Here is a 14,111-nt window from a genome sequence, read left to right as displayed (position 1 = left end):
AAGATAGATCATGATCGTAGCATTCTTCCTCTTAACCTTTAATTGCCATTAAAATCTTGTCTCTGTTTTAAGTAATTTGCTAGTTATAAAAATGTAAAGATTTGGGGCAAAAGGGAATATATAATAAGGCAGATTAAGTCATTTCAGTTGTATTTCTTAGTTTACACAAACTATTTCAGAAATACAGTAGGATAATGTTTAATTTGCAAAAGTTCCTTGATCTTTGTGAATTTTTGCTTGCAAATTAATAAGGCTGTCATCTTCAATACCTTGTTTCAAATGGGATAGAGATTATTAAGATTACTTAAAACTTATATCTTAAAAGTGATTACATAAACTATTCAATTTGCTTTGACTATTCGAAATAAATCACCAAATAAATGTAGCCTATACTATTTCATACAAGGATTCTGTCAAAAGACTAGAGACTAGTAGCTGATGGGCCCATTTCTGGCCCATTTCTAGCTGCGCGTGTAATCTTTTAACCCTTCTATGTACAGATTTCAAATCACTTTGTATGTGTAGTCTCCTGTTTTTAATGATTCTCTTCCTGTCCAGAAGACTAGAAACATAGAAAGCTTCCAAGCAGTTGAGATCCAGGATTTTGTTGGGTTGTTATCAGATCCCATCAGGTAGTTTGTTATTATTACTATGCGTTTAACTGTCTGTTTCTCTAATCCCTCTATATTTTCAGAGGTGGGGCCCTTAAAGTCAGTCTTGTAACTTGAGTCCTATCAGAATAAACGTGTGGAATGTATTATTGTGCTGCTAAAGAGCGTGCTGTGTGTGGCTTCTGAAGAACCATGCAGTTGTAAATTAATTACAGATGAATTCTAAGTGTTATTCTCGTCATTAAATAGCCTTAAAAACTGAAAAGTGATCAGCTAAATAAACACATGGGCCCTAGTAAAAAGGAAAATGATAAGAATTTCTTTGGCATTTGTAGGATGTTGAATCTGGTCCTCTCATGTGCATGTATGTAGGATGCTGAATCTGGTCCTCTCATGTGCATGTATGTAGGGTGTTTAGTCTGGTCCTCTCATGTTCACGCATATAGGATGTTGAATTTGGGCCTCTCATGTGCATATATGTAGGATGCTGAATTTGGTCCTCTCATGTGCATGTATGTACAGTGTTGAATCTGGTCCTCTCATGTTCACATATATAGAATGCTGAGTCTGGTGCTCTCATGTTCACGTATGTAAGATGTTGATTCTGGTCCTCCCATGTTCACGTATGTAGGGTGTTGAGTCTGGTGCTCTCATGTTCACCTATGTAGGATGTTGAATTTGGTCCTCTCATGTGCATGTATGTAGGATGTTGAATCTGGTCCTCTCATGTTCACATACGTAGGGTGTTGAATCTGGTCCTCTCATGTGCATGCATGTAGGATGTTGAATCTGGCCCTCTCATGTTCATGTATGTAGGATGCTGAGTCTGGTCCTCTCGCGTGCATGTATGTAGGATGCTGAATTTGGTCCCTCATATGCATGTTTGTAGGATGCTGAGTCTGGTCCTTTTACATGCATGTTTGTTAGATGCTGTTGATTTAGGCTAGGATTTGCTGGATGCCTGTTATTTACTGTCTCAGATCCAAATTTCATGTTGTATCATTTTATTACTACGGTCATTACATAGTTGGAAACGATGTAATTGCCTCTTGATAGAATATGAAAAAGACTGTTCTTTTCAACTGAGACACATTCAGATTGGTTTTATTTACTATTGATTTCCAAGAGTGCCAGATAACATGTCTGTCACAGTGCAGAGGGTCTTCCACACGTTTTCTCAGACTGCCACTGTGCTGTGTCTCTGTCCAAGGCGCTGGATTCTGGAAACATTATTGAAGGTGTGTTTGCTTTCCATTGCTTTATAAGGTTGACAGAATAGTGTGTTCTCATGGGTCCATGCCTCTATTAATCCAATTGAAATTGATATGATCAATTCTACATAGTTTTTGAGAGAGTGAATATCTGTCAATAACCCTAATTTTTGTTCTTTTAGATTTAGGTAAATCCAAGAGGATATTATAACTTGGTCAGATTCTTATCCTTGGGTGTAGATACTCAAAATATCACCAGTAGGATTTTACCTGCAATGGAAAGGCAGAATTAATAAAGACACTATTTTAACCAAAATTGGCCTTGAACTTTATTTGGCCACATTATGTGGCGTGCATATGCATGTGTTTTCTAATAGGTCCTTCCAAGGCCTGAGCTGTTTTGTTTAAAACTGCCGATTGTTCAAGAACACCCATGTCTACACAGAAGGAAGTTCTCAGGCAGGGAAGGCTGCTGGCAAGCATTGCGCGGTCACCGTCTCCCCCTAGTGCCGACTCTGCAGTTAGGCTTCCAGGGACCTCTGCCGCTGGGACATCCTCTGTGCTGCGCACTGCTGTCACAGGGCGGGCCTGCGGGTGCCATTACAGCAGGGCCTGTCAGCTCTGCATTGAGATGCGGAATACTAAGAGGCCTATTGCTTTTACATACAGACCCACGCTGTGCTGGGACTCTGCACTCTGATGGCCCCTGCTCTGTGTGAATGTTTATTAGCACCGTAAGCTGAACTTGACCAGCTCCTTTAAAGACACCCTGGTGGGCTGAGGTTATCTAGGCACTGTCACGGGGACAATGGGTCCTTTTCCTTTCTTGAAAAACTTTAAAAGTATACTAAAAAGTGAGGTCATATCCATACCTGCAGGTTTTTATGAGGTATAACTACATTATATGCATATATTTGAGTTCTGTTTTTGTATCTTTATATCTGGAGATGAAATCTTATTTATAACACAAAACTTCTTGGTCAATAGGCTATCTTTACTTTAGATTCTTTCACAGTAAGACCTCCACCTGAGAGTACGGTGAGCAAGAGATTTAAATTGCCACCCACAGCTGTCTTTTGGTGCTTTAGTCCTGGTTTCCTAGTACACAGCAGCTGGGGGGAAGTGTGTGTGCTAGGGTTTTATTAGCAGATGCGATCCTGGGTCAGCAAAATGGAAAGAGAATTGAAGGCGGGGCGGGGAAGGAGGGAAATGAGGACTGGTGGAGGGTTATGGATCCAGCCATAGCCTCTCAGGTACTCACGTGGGACGCCTTCCATCCAGGCCTGTGGGCACACGTACCTTGGTGAGGGAGGTGACGGGCTTTCTGGATGGATTCTTTCCTGTCTGTGGGTTCTACTGGTCAAAGTGTGCCCCAGGAAACACGCCCCCCCCCCTTGCCCTTTTAGGGTTAGTACTGCTCCCTCCATGACCTGTAGGCAGCCCGCGGGGAAGCCAGAGCCCATGCCCTGTGGGGCAGCTTTTCCTCTGAGCCCTGGGTGCTGAGCGATGGTCCACTGGCTATGCCCTAGGTCTAACTGCACCTGTAATGGCAGCCAGATCTCACAGGAAAACAAGATGCTCTCAATTCGGCCTCAAGAGTGGAAGAGACAGTCCAGTGCTTAATGTGGCTATCTGCTGCTTTCTTCTAAAATGACTCAAGAAAAAGTTTGAAAATCCAGCCCCCATCCCACGGCTGCAGTTGGGCCTAGAACTCTGACGAGCAGCATCAAGCCCCTCCTCACTGCCCACTGCAGGTTTCTCTTGCTCTGGGCCGGGGCTTTGGCAGTCGGAGTTGCTTTGCCTTTGATTACTCTCAGCTGTGATTCCTTCCCCTCTGCAGACTGAGATTGCTGCGACTGCCCGTTTCCTCTTGTCACCGGGCCTAGGACGCTCTAAAAGATGCCCCCAAGGTCTCCTGGTTTCAGACTTTTGCTTCCACTGTGTACACACTCCAGCCCCGACTGCAATAAGGCCATTTCTCCTCAGAGTAAGTCCTTGTGGGCGTGCTGATCCCCGCTGGGAGCCCCAGGTGGCTGGTGAGAAAGCGCCCCTGAGTGGATGATTTGTGTTTCACCTGGCCCAAGCGCTCCCACAGTGGAAAATCAGTGCCCCAACCCAGCAAAGGCTAGGGGTGTGGAACCAGAGCACGTCTGGAGACGGCCCGGCCACTGGGCTCTGAGCACCCCCAAAGACGCCGCCCCGGCCACTCTTGCTGGGGCTGTGCACGCACTGATCCTTCAGGGGAGCGCCCCAGCCGGCCCGCTGCCTCTGCAGCAGTGTACCATGGAAGACAAGGGGGTCCTGGGCGTCATGGCTGTGGCTGCGACCATGAACCGAGCCCCTGGCTCTGCAGCGGTGGTGTGCGCGATGTCGGGCTGGTGCGGAAGCATTCTGGGGGGACCTTGGGGCATCCTGTCCCCCTGGCTCTGGACGATGCTCCCTAGTGGGCGCTGTCGATGAGAAACATGACCTCCACACAGTTTGCACCCTCCCCAGTTTCAGCCACACACCTTTTCTTCAAAATCCTGCCTTACCTGTCTTTCAGTGCTGTTTCCCTGAGGCCCTGATTGGCCGATCATGCTCCCAGCCCGTGAGCCAGCGCACCGAGGTGCCTCTCCTCACCTGCCGATTCCGTGAGGTGGGTGGCCAGGTGTCCTGATAGCAAGCATCTTTACCACCCTTTTTCAGAGCCGTGCCCACACGGGCCTGGAGCAGCAGCTGTCCACGCGGCCCATGCCAGGCTCGGCGAACCAGACTAGAGCTCTGCCATTTGTCAGGTGGTCATGGAGAACCCCCTGGAGCCCATCGGTCTGAGCTGAGGGAGAGGCGTCAGTGCGTAGATGCCTGCCTTCCAGATGGACCTGAGCAGGATCCAGTGTTCCAGAGTAGCTGCGTCTGTCTGGCCGCAAGTCGGGGGGATGTGACTGCGCTGGCTCAGGACGGGGTGGCTCGGTGTTGTAGTCACTTCATGAGGCAAGACCCGGTCCCACTCTCAAAGACCAGGAATTATTTTCAATTAACGAGGAATTGTTTTTCAAGAACAGATTGCTCTCTGTTGCAGAGAGTCTGGTCTGCAGGTCTCGCTCAAGAATCTTAGAGTCTACACCGCATTTCTCTCATTGGTCCCTAGAGACTCAGCAGTATCATCCTTGTGTCAGACACTGTCAGTGCCACTGGTCTGCTAGGTCACTTTTCCCAGATGACAGGGAGGCTTGTACCATGGCCTGGATGTGTTTCAGACAGTTCCCGTGCCCTGGACTCCTGTAGAAATCGGCTGCCTTCTGGATTATCTGGTAGGCAGGTCCGAGCGGTGTTCTGAAGTGCCATACTTGGCTCCGACACCTGGAAGGGCCCATCAGTGCCATGCTGTTTTTTGTAGTTGTGATTTCTCCTTTCCTGTAAAATAATATCCCTGCTTGCATCAGACCAGCGGACACCTACCTTACCTCCGCTGGTGTGATAGGCCCTGGGTTTTCAAAGGATTTATTTCCCACCTTCTGGCACACAAAAGGAGTCCAACAATTTTGGCTACTAACATGCTAACTAGGAGAACGTGGTTTCCTAGAAGTTAAATGAAGTCAAGTCAAGTGAAAGTGTTTTTAGGAGGAAATTACCATTTGTTAGACACTGTTGTTAGCTCAGGTGTGTCTTAAGAAATGACCTTTAGCTTTGGGGGACCAGCAGTTAGCGTAATGGCTATGTCGCTGGACTCCCTGTAGTTGACTGCGGTTCGTGTCCCAGACCTGGTGGCTTAAAACTCATGCCGGGTGCGTGTGCGTGCGTGCCCAAGATCCAGAGAGGAGAATGGAGGAGAAGGGATTGTAGCGTGACCATCCCCCCTGGGGGGTGATTTCTCTCTGTCTCTCTGTCTCTCTCTGTCTGTCTGGCGAGTGCATGCGCCCTATAGCAAAAAAAGAAAAAATTAAAAAAAAAAAAAAAAGAAATGACCTTTAGCTTTGGTAATGTGAAGACCCGATGAGGCAGTTTCCTTGGTGTTTCCGAAATGCAAATGTAATTGGAATTGGTTTAAGAGAGGGGGAAGAGAGGAGGAGAAGGATCTTTTAAGGACCTTGCTGTAAAGAAACACAGAAAAATAATGCAATAACTGGAGGTGGATGGGGGGGATTAGACAAGGTCCTCTCTTTTTTCACAGAGCTGGCCAGGCATTATGCAGGTGGAATGACGGAGAAGAAGAACATGAATAGTGCAGGGCAGAACGAAGTCCTAGACGGTGGAGAATGAGGGTTCGGGGCACCAGAAGCTCTGGCCTTAGATCAGAGCACAGGCCGCTCCGCTTGGCAGGAGGGCCGGCAGGTGGCTAGCAGGGTGTTAGGATTCAGAGGCACGAGCGAGGTGGATTTGCCGGTGGGAGGGTGAGGAAGGTCTTTTCTGGCCATTTAAATTTTCTCAGTGAGATCAAAAGGTCTCCAGCAGACATCAGAAATCGGGCCAGGGGGTGTGGGAGACTTGGCGAGAAGGCAGTGGCCTGCCTCAGAGGGCTGCACCCAGTGGGCTGGAAGGTGCAGTGGGAGGGCCAGCTGTCCCCGGGTCTGCTGGAGGTCTGTGGTCGCACATTTGAAAGAGTAGTCGTCAACACCATCAGCCCAGTGCTAGTACTTCGTAATGACTTGTTTACTATCCTAAAAGAAAACGGAGAGTTACGGTAATCGACCCCACCAATGTAAGTTTAAATTGTTGATTTATTGATTACTTGCCACAGGGTTTGTGTGCTTGCTAGAGAAGGAGACAGCACTCCCGAAAGGGACATCGCCACGCCACAATCCCTCCTCCATCTCTCCATCCCGTCAGGATTCGGGACGTGCACGCACACATTCCTGGTGTGTTTTTCAAGCCACCAGGGTTGAAAACATTTAAACCACGTGGTCGGCCATGTGTTTACCAGCTCCCTTAACCACTAGGGTATGGGTCTAGTCCACTTGCCAACATCATTTTTAAAGAAATGCCTAACCAGTAATAATAAAGGCAATGAAATGTCTTAAAGTAAAAGTCCGGTGGATTGCAATGTAAACTCTCAGCACAGACATACAGGATATTATTAAGTCTGTGGGCACCTGATCCTCTGTGCAGATCCCCTGAATATATGAATGACCATTAGTGATGTGATTTTCCCAAAAGAGTGACTGATATGAAAAAGAAATAAAAAAGAACTTCTTTCTTTGAGGTATTAGAGAGAGTTGGGTTTCTTGAAAAATCAAATTTTGGTCTTTTGTGTTTTTTTGTGAAATATAGTTTGGTTTTAGACTCAGAAAAATAGATTTTCACCTACATGAGTACTCAGGAGGAAATGTGAAACTGAGACCCAGGGCGAGCTTTCCCATACTTTGAAGGGTATTTGATATAGTTGGGCCTCTGACAGTTAAGTGACAGAAATGTCTTCTAATCATTGTGACAATCAAAGAAGTTCTCAAATTCTCAAAATACTTCCTAAATACCCATACCGCCTCCAACCCTCATTGGGTGCCTTTGGTTTCTAGTGGTTCCATTCACGATTGGTTGTGTTTCGCTAACCACTATTCGACAGTTGGGGTACAGACTTTGCATAGGTAGAGAATTGGACTTAACCAGGGTTGGTATATATGGCAGTGGGCACGTGCACTCACCAGGAGGCAGAGAGAGAGACAGACAGAGAGAACCTTCTGGGGGGATAGTCATGCCACAATCCCTTCTCCTCCATTTCTCCCCCTTTCTGGGATTTTGGGCAGGCATGCACACAAATGCATCTTTGTGTTTTTCAAACTATAGCTTCTGGGACTTGACCAATGCAGCAAGCCATGTGGGATCCAGCTGCCTTACCCAACATGCCACTGGCTGGCCTGGCTTATATATCTTTTTTTCAAATGAGTGCAAAGAAGGAGGAAAGAAGCAATACATTGAAGATGAGGACAGAGAGTGGCTTCATTGCTGGACCAGAAATCCCTGCTGAGTGCAGAGGGAGGAGCCAGTTAGGTGGGAGAGTACGGAACGTGAGAGAGTGAAAATTGCATCGAATCGGAGCAGCTGATGGGACTGAGGAACTGTTGGAGTAGGGCTACTTAGAATGTGAACTAGAGAACTAATTGTAGGTCACCATTCACCACGATATGTGTCTTGTTTAATTTTCATTTTAAATCCGCATTTAAGGGCAGTCCCATGGTCCAGGGGTTAAGAGAGTTGGATCCCACAGTGACTGTCCAAGGTTCAACTTCTGGTCCTGGTGGCTTGAAAAACATGCCAGGCACTTGTGATTGGAAGCCCCAGATCCTAACAAGATAGAGAAATGGAGGAGAAAGGATTTATCATTATATGGACGCTTGCTCCAGCTCTGCTAAAGTCTCACTTACCTATTATTAATGGTAATATCCTGGCACGTTAGGGGATGCTTTCTCCCTCTCCTTCTCCCTCCCCCTCTTCCTCTCTGTCTGGCAAACACACCTGCCCTCTGACAACGAAAATCTGCATTTACTTGTTGACTATGTGGTGAACACTGCAAGCGTTCTGTGATTTGATGAGAGAATCATAGACCGTTAGCAGGCTCCAGTGAGTACAGATAGGTGGTCATCCTCGCATGTATTACTTATAGCAGTTGGATGGTTTATACCTCATTCATTGCTTAAATATTCTTACATGGCGGACTGTAATCTGTCATGTTATAAGATCTCTCACAATAATAGTATAAGTGTCAGTTTCTCATTGAATGTCTAGTTTTGCTTATTTTTCTTATATTAGTGTTATTTACATCATTGTTATAAAATGTTATTCTACTTTGCCTTTTGCTCACATGTCACTAGCATAACATTGCTGACGTTGCCTAAATTTAAGCATCTTTTTCTGATTTTAAAATTTTATTGCTTTATTTGCTAATTACTTCCCTTTGTGTCTCTAATAAGCTGGTAATGAACACGTTTGGGTTTCTAATTCAAACTGACTCTGCCTGGTACAGCATGTGATCAGTGAATACAATGACTATTTTGAGGTGATATTTAACCTTGCCAACTTCCTTTCTGTCGTTTATTTTGTTGTAGGTGGGCCATCAAACATGAGGGAACCAGGAAGCCTGGCCAATGGAAACATTCCAGAGTTGACAATCCCCTGTGGAACAAGCTTACCTACACGTGGCCAGTCCTGCCCAGCGGCCAGCTCAACCAGGTTGTGTCTCAGCAGAGGAGTGGTTGTTGAGACTGACTTAAGGCCCAGTGTGCGGCTGCGTGTCTGAATTTCCATGCAGCTTCTGAATTGCAATTGTTAGGTGCCAGACCTCGGGCTTGCTAATTCTGTTGTTTCTGCCCATTAATTAGAAAGAGGTGTTTAAGTCTTCCATTATGGAGACCCAGCCATTTATTCTTGTACCCTGTTAAATTTCACTATATTGGTTTTGAAATTCAGTTCTTAGAAATGTGTTCAGAATACTGTATCTCTCTGGAGAATTGAAATCTTTATCATTATATGGATGCTTACTCCAGCTCTGCTGAAAGTCTCATTTACCCAATACTAATGGAAACACCCCAACTTTTCTTTGGTTATTATTTCCCTAGTGTATTTTCTTCCCATCCTTTTACTTTCTATGTTTGTTTCTTCTGTTTTAGAAGTGTCCCCAATAATCAACATATGGTTAATTTATCAACAATTGTCTAACAATCTTGGTCCTTAAACTAAAATATTTGGTCTTTTCCATTTATCGTAATTGCAGTGTATTTGCATAATTAGGTACTTTCTATCTGTCCTCTCGTTACTGTTTCTTTTCCTCATCATGCTTCTGCATCTTTAGGCTGATATTTTTTTTCTCATTATGTTTTCTCCATTCTCTACTTGTTTGGAAATTCTCCTCTCTATTTTCATCCTTTTTTTTGGTTAATACTCTGAACATTTTAGCTTATACACATAAATGATTGAAATCTGAACTTAATAGATTTACTCTTCTCTCGGATAATCAAGAAGGTTAGAATGTTTTAACTTCGAGCCTACAATTTATAGTTCATATGCTCTTATTGTCCTGTATTTTAATTATATCTTTAAAAATTTTTGTAAGATAACAACATTGTTTGTGCAGTCAATATGTAGTCAGACTTACCCCAAATGTCTCAGCTTTTTTCTTCTAATTTCTTCTTCCATCAAGTTCTTCCATCTGGGGCTACTTTCCTTCTGCTTGGTGAGCCTTCTAGTTATTTGTGGCAAGCTTCCAGTTTTACTTCTGAAAATGTCTTTATTTGCCCTCGTTCACATAAGGTAGTTGGACCTTGCAAACTGAAGACATGGTCACTGCCTTCCACCTTCTACCTTGTTATCACAGACAGCGATTCTAAATGGTGTTGCCTTCGTCTATTCTGGATGCTTTTAATCGCCTGTCTTTTCTTTGATATCCTAAAGTTCCGTCATCATTTATCTGAGAGAGGATTTATTTTTATTTTTCCTGCTTTATATTTTAAAATCCTTTGGCAGTCTTGAATCTGGATCGATATTTTGCATAATATCTGAAAAATGATCATCGATCATCTCTTCAAACATTCTCTCATATCTTCTCATTTGAGTCTTTGTAGAACTCCTATTCAATGTATACCAGAGCTTCTCATTTTGACCTTCATGTCTCTTAATCTCTCTTTAGTATTTTTCATCTCTTTGTCTCTTTATGATGCATTTAAAAAAATTATTTATTTATTTAATTTTATTTATTCATTCATTCCTTTTAATTTGACCAGTGAGAGACGCACAGAGAGAAGAGAAGGAAAGTGAGAAAGTATGCCACCAGGTCCGGGACTCGAACCTCGGTTGGCCATGTGGGAGTGTCCAGCACCTTAACCACCGCGCCACCTGCTGGTCCCCTATGATGCATTTTTTGCATCACATTTTTCAGAGATTTTTCTTCCATATGGTTGATTTTCTCTTCATCTTTGTCAATGTGTTTTAAACTCCAAATGAGGCCAGCTATGGTATGAATCCTCAATGAAGATTACTTTTCTTCATGCAGTGAAATGTTTGAGACAGTTCATCTTACTTGCAGTCACCTGGAGAGGTATTATTTCTGCTTGCCTTTTTGTTGAACCTTAGCCTATTGTAGCTCTTGTTTTATTAGAGAAGAGGTCCTCCCCTCAGAATCCCTACCCCAGCGGGGCCCTGGGATTTGTTTCCTGCCCTCTTCCTCTGTAAGACCATACCAGCAGAAGGTCAAGATGAAAGCCAGCTTCAGCATCTGCTTAGCTCTCTCAGTCTCTACACCTCATCAAGAGGTCAATGGTACAGTCTAAGGGGTTTAAAGAAAAAATTTATTTTGTCTAGTTTGGAGGGTTAATCAACTTTCCTGTTCTGTCATATTTTCTGATCTCAACCAAATTTTTTCTTTTCCCTTAAGCCCCAGTTCCCTGTGTCCTTATTGATTGAACTAGTAAGTCTTAGCAGTCAGCGTAGGGAAGGATAGTTGGACTCTGAAACCAAGAAATCATTGCTCATGGCCCAAAGATACCTGTATGTTTAGGCTTCAATGAAGCAACAGGTTATAAAATTGAGTTTTGTTGAAAGAAAAAGGAATACTTTAAGATAAAGGAATACACAGGGTGGGCTAACCTGGGTCAGTGGCTGAGAGAATGAATGCACCCAAGACTCAGGGTGTGCAGCCCTAGTGAGAGGCCACGAGGGGCCAGGGTAGAGCAGTGGCCTGGACAGGCTAGTAGTCAAAGAGAAAGATGGAGTGGGAGTGTTATGGTACAATGTGAGAGGGGCTTAAATGGGAGCAGGGAGCACAGTGAGGGTGTGTCTGCAATCTCCAGGGAGAGAAAACTGTGTCTTGGACCAGGGTGGTGGTGGTCGTGAGGGGATGGAAAGTACTTGAGTCCTGAAGACTGTTTTGCTGATGGATTAAGTTAGAGACAGATACATAAATAAATAAATAAATAAATAAATAAATAAATAAATAGAAAAGGCCCTATATTGCAAAACTTAAAAAGACATTTTAACTAACTTGTAAGACAAAGAAGAAGTTGTGATGGAAATATTTAGAACCAAAGTGTGTGTGATACAGCTAATGCATACTTGAAGGAAATTCATAATCTTTAGTGCCTGTAAAGGAAAATAAACTAAAAATGAATTAGATAAGCATTCAACTTGAGAAGATAGGGAAGTGATAGTAGAATGAACCCTAAGTATTAGTGGGAAGAAATAGGAAGTTATAAAGCAGAAGCCAGCCAGCAGCGTGGTGGTTAAGGTGGTTGGATCCCATATGGGCAACTGCATGGCTCAGGTCTCAGACCTGGTGGCTTGAACAACACACTGGATTCATGTATGTGCTTACCCAAATCCCAAGAGGAAAATGAAGGAGAACGGGTTGTGGTGTGGCCACCCCCAGGGGGGTGCTTTCTCACTTTCCATCTTTGTCTCTTTCCAGTGAACACACTCACCGTTTAGCAAAAAATTTTAAAAATTATGAGAGCAGAAACTGATAGGTAATACATGTAAAGTAGAATCATCAAATTCAAAAATTGATTCTTTGGAAATACTAATAAAATAGATAGACCTGGCCAAGCTGTTTAAGGGAAAAAAAAGATGAATAATATTAGAAATAAAAGAAAAATACAAGTGTAGATACCAAGAGATTATGAAAATAATAAGAGGTTATTATAAGTAACTTTATGTTAATAAGGATAACTTAGATAAATAAGGTGGTCAAATTCCTATACAAAAATAATGAAACAAAATCGAATCAAGAAAAGGCAGAAAGTCTAATTCAATAACACAGAAGACATAGAATCAGGAGCTAACATCTCCCCACAAAGAATACCACAACCCGGGCCAGCAGGTGGCGTGGTCGTTGAGGTGCTGGAGTCCCACATGGCCCACTGCAGTCTGAGTCCCAGTCCTGGCAGCTTGCTTTTTCACTTTCCCTCTTTCTGGTGAGCACACATGTATTATAGCAAATTTAAAAATAATAATAATCATAAAATTTAAAAAGAATATCACAACCTAGCAGTTCCACTAAAAAATCCTGTCAAACATATGAGAGACAGATATTTCAGAATATGAAATCGTAAGCAACACTTTCCAACTCTTCTCACTGATACCCAACCTTTTGTTAAGGACTGTATAAAAACAAGACATGTTAATTTTTTTATTTTTTATTTTTTGGAGAGGTTTTTGCTATAGGGCATGTGCGCTCACCAGAAAGACAGGGACAGAGAGACAGAAAGAGAGAAATCACCCCCCAGGGGGGATGGCCACGCCGCAATCCCTTCTCCTCCATTCTCCTCTTAGGATCTTGGGCACGCATGCACATGCGCCTGGCGTGAGTTTAAGCCACTGGGTCCGGGACTTGAACTGCGGTCGGCTACATGGGAGTCCAGCGACATAGCCATTATACCAACTGCTGGTCCCGATGTTAATTTAATTTATGAATGTACATGCAAAAATTCTAAAAAAAAATTAGAAAATTAAATTCAGCAACCTATAAAAAAGATAGTAAGCATATTCTATTTGGATTTATCCAGAAATGAATGCAATATTCATTTAAAATTTTAAAAATCAATTAATATAATTAACACAAAGCTGAAAGAAGTATAAATAATCAATAGGCATATCTCAATAAGTGTCAGAAAAAGGGCTTTATTTGATTCAATACACATCCTAGACAAAAAGAAGTCTTAAAAATGGAAACATTTTAACCTAATGTTAGAACATTTGTATTCCAGACTGTTTTAAAACTAACCAAACTGAAAATGTACGTGAAATAGTGAAAGGCCAACAAGCCGGCTCCCCAAGAATGACCCGATGGGATGTTTGGGTGGCAGGGGTTCCGGCTTACTGGCAGGAGCCCACTGTGAGGCAGCCTGGCCTTGGTTCTGGTCCTGTGCAGGGACGGCGGAAACCACCAACCGGAGAGCACAGGACGGCCAGGCAGGCCTGTGCTGCCCCACAGGGTGGTCACTGCACACTCACGGGGCAGGGCCAGGGCAAGGATTTAGGCAGCTGGGAAAGATAAAAAAGAAAGAAAGAATTTGGACCTCGCTTAGCGTCCTCTCTGATCTCCACCCCCTGTTTCCTCCTTCGACAAGTGTCTGTGGAAATGGCAGAGCCACCCACCCGACCATCCACCCGGAAGCCATCTGTGCTTCCTTTTATGGCCCCAAATATTGTCCTTTTCAAAAAGTTTCTTTCCTCTCTCTCTACCTTTCTTTCACTTTCTTCTCCTGTCTTTCCATCCCTGCTTCCCTCCTTCTTTCTTTCCTTTCTTGAGAGAGAGCGAGGAAAAGAGACAGGCACCCTGGACAGTGTCTGGCTGCAGTGGGCCAGGACCCGCTCCACCCCCACA

At 43.8% G+C, this 14,111-nt stretch overlaps 1 protein-coding gene across 1 annotated transcript in view; it reads left to right on the top strand.

Annotated features, from left to right (window-relative positions):
• DCDC1 (doublecortin domain containing 1) overlaps positions 1–14,111 on the top strand; it is a 224,732-nt gene that overhangs the window by 141,482 nt on the left and 69,139 nt on the right. The window contains exon 12 of the mRNA XM_027772760.1: positions 8,845–8,968. Coding sequence (XP_027628561.1) covers positions 8,845–8,968 — 124 coding nt within the window. The remainder of the gene's footprint in view (positions 1–8,844; positions 8,969–14,111) is intronic.

This window comes from Tupaia chinensis, unplaced genomic scaffold (genome assembly GCF_000334495.1).
Source record: "Tupaia chinensis unplaced genomic scaffold, TupChi_1.0 Scaffold000037_9, whole genome shotgun sequence".
In the NCBI taxonomy this organism is placed as follows: Eukaryota; Metazoa; Chordata; class Mammalia; order Scandentia; family Tupaiidae; genus Tupaia; species Tupaia belangeri.
The sequence above is the reverse complement of the archived record's forward strand: the minus strand, read 5'-3'. Positions and strand labels throughout refer to the sequence as shown.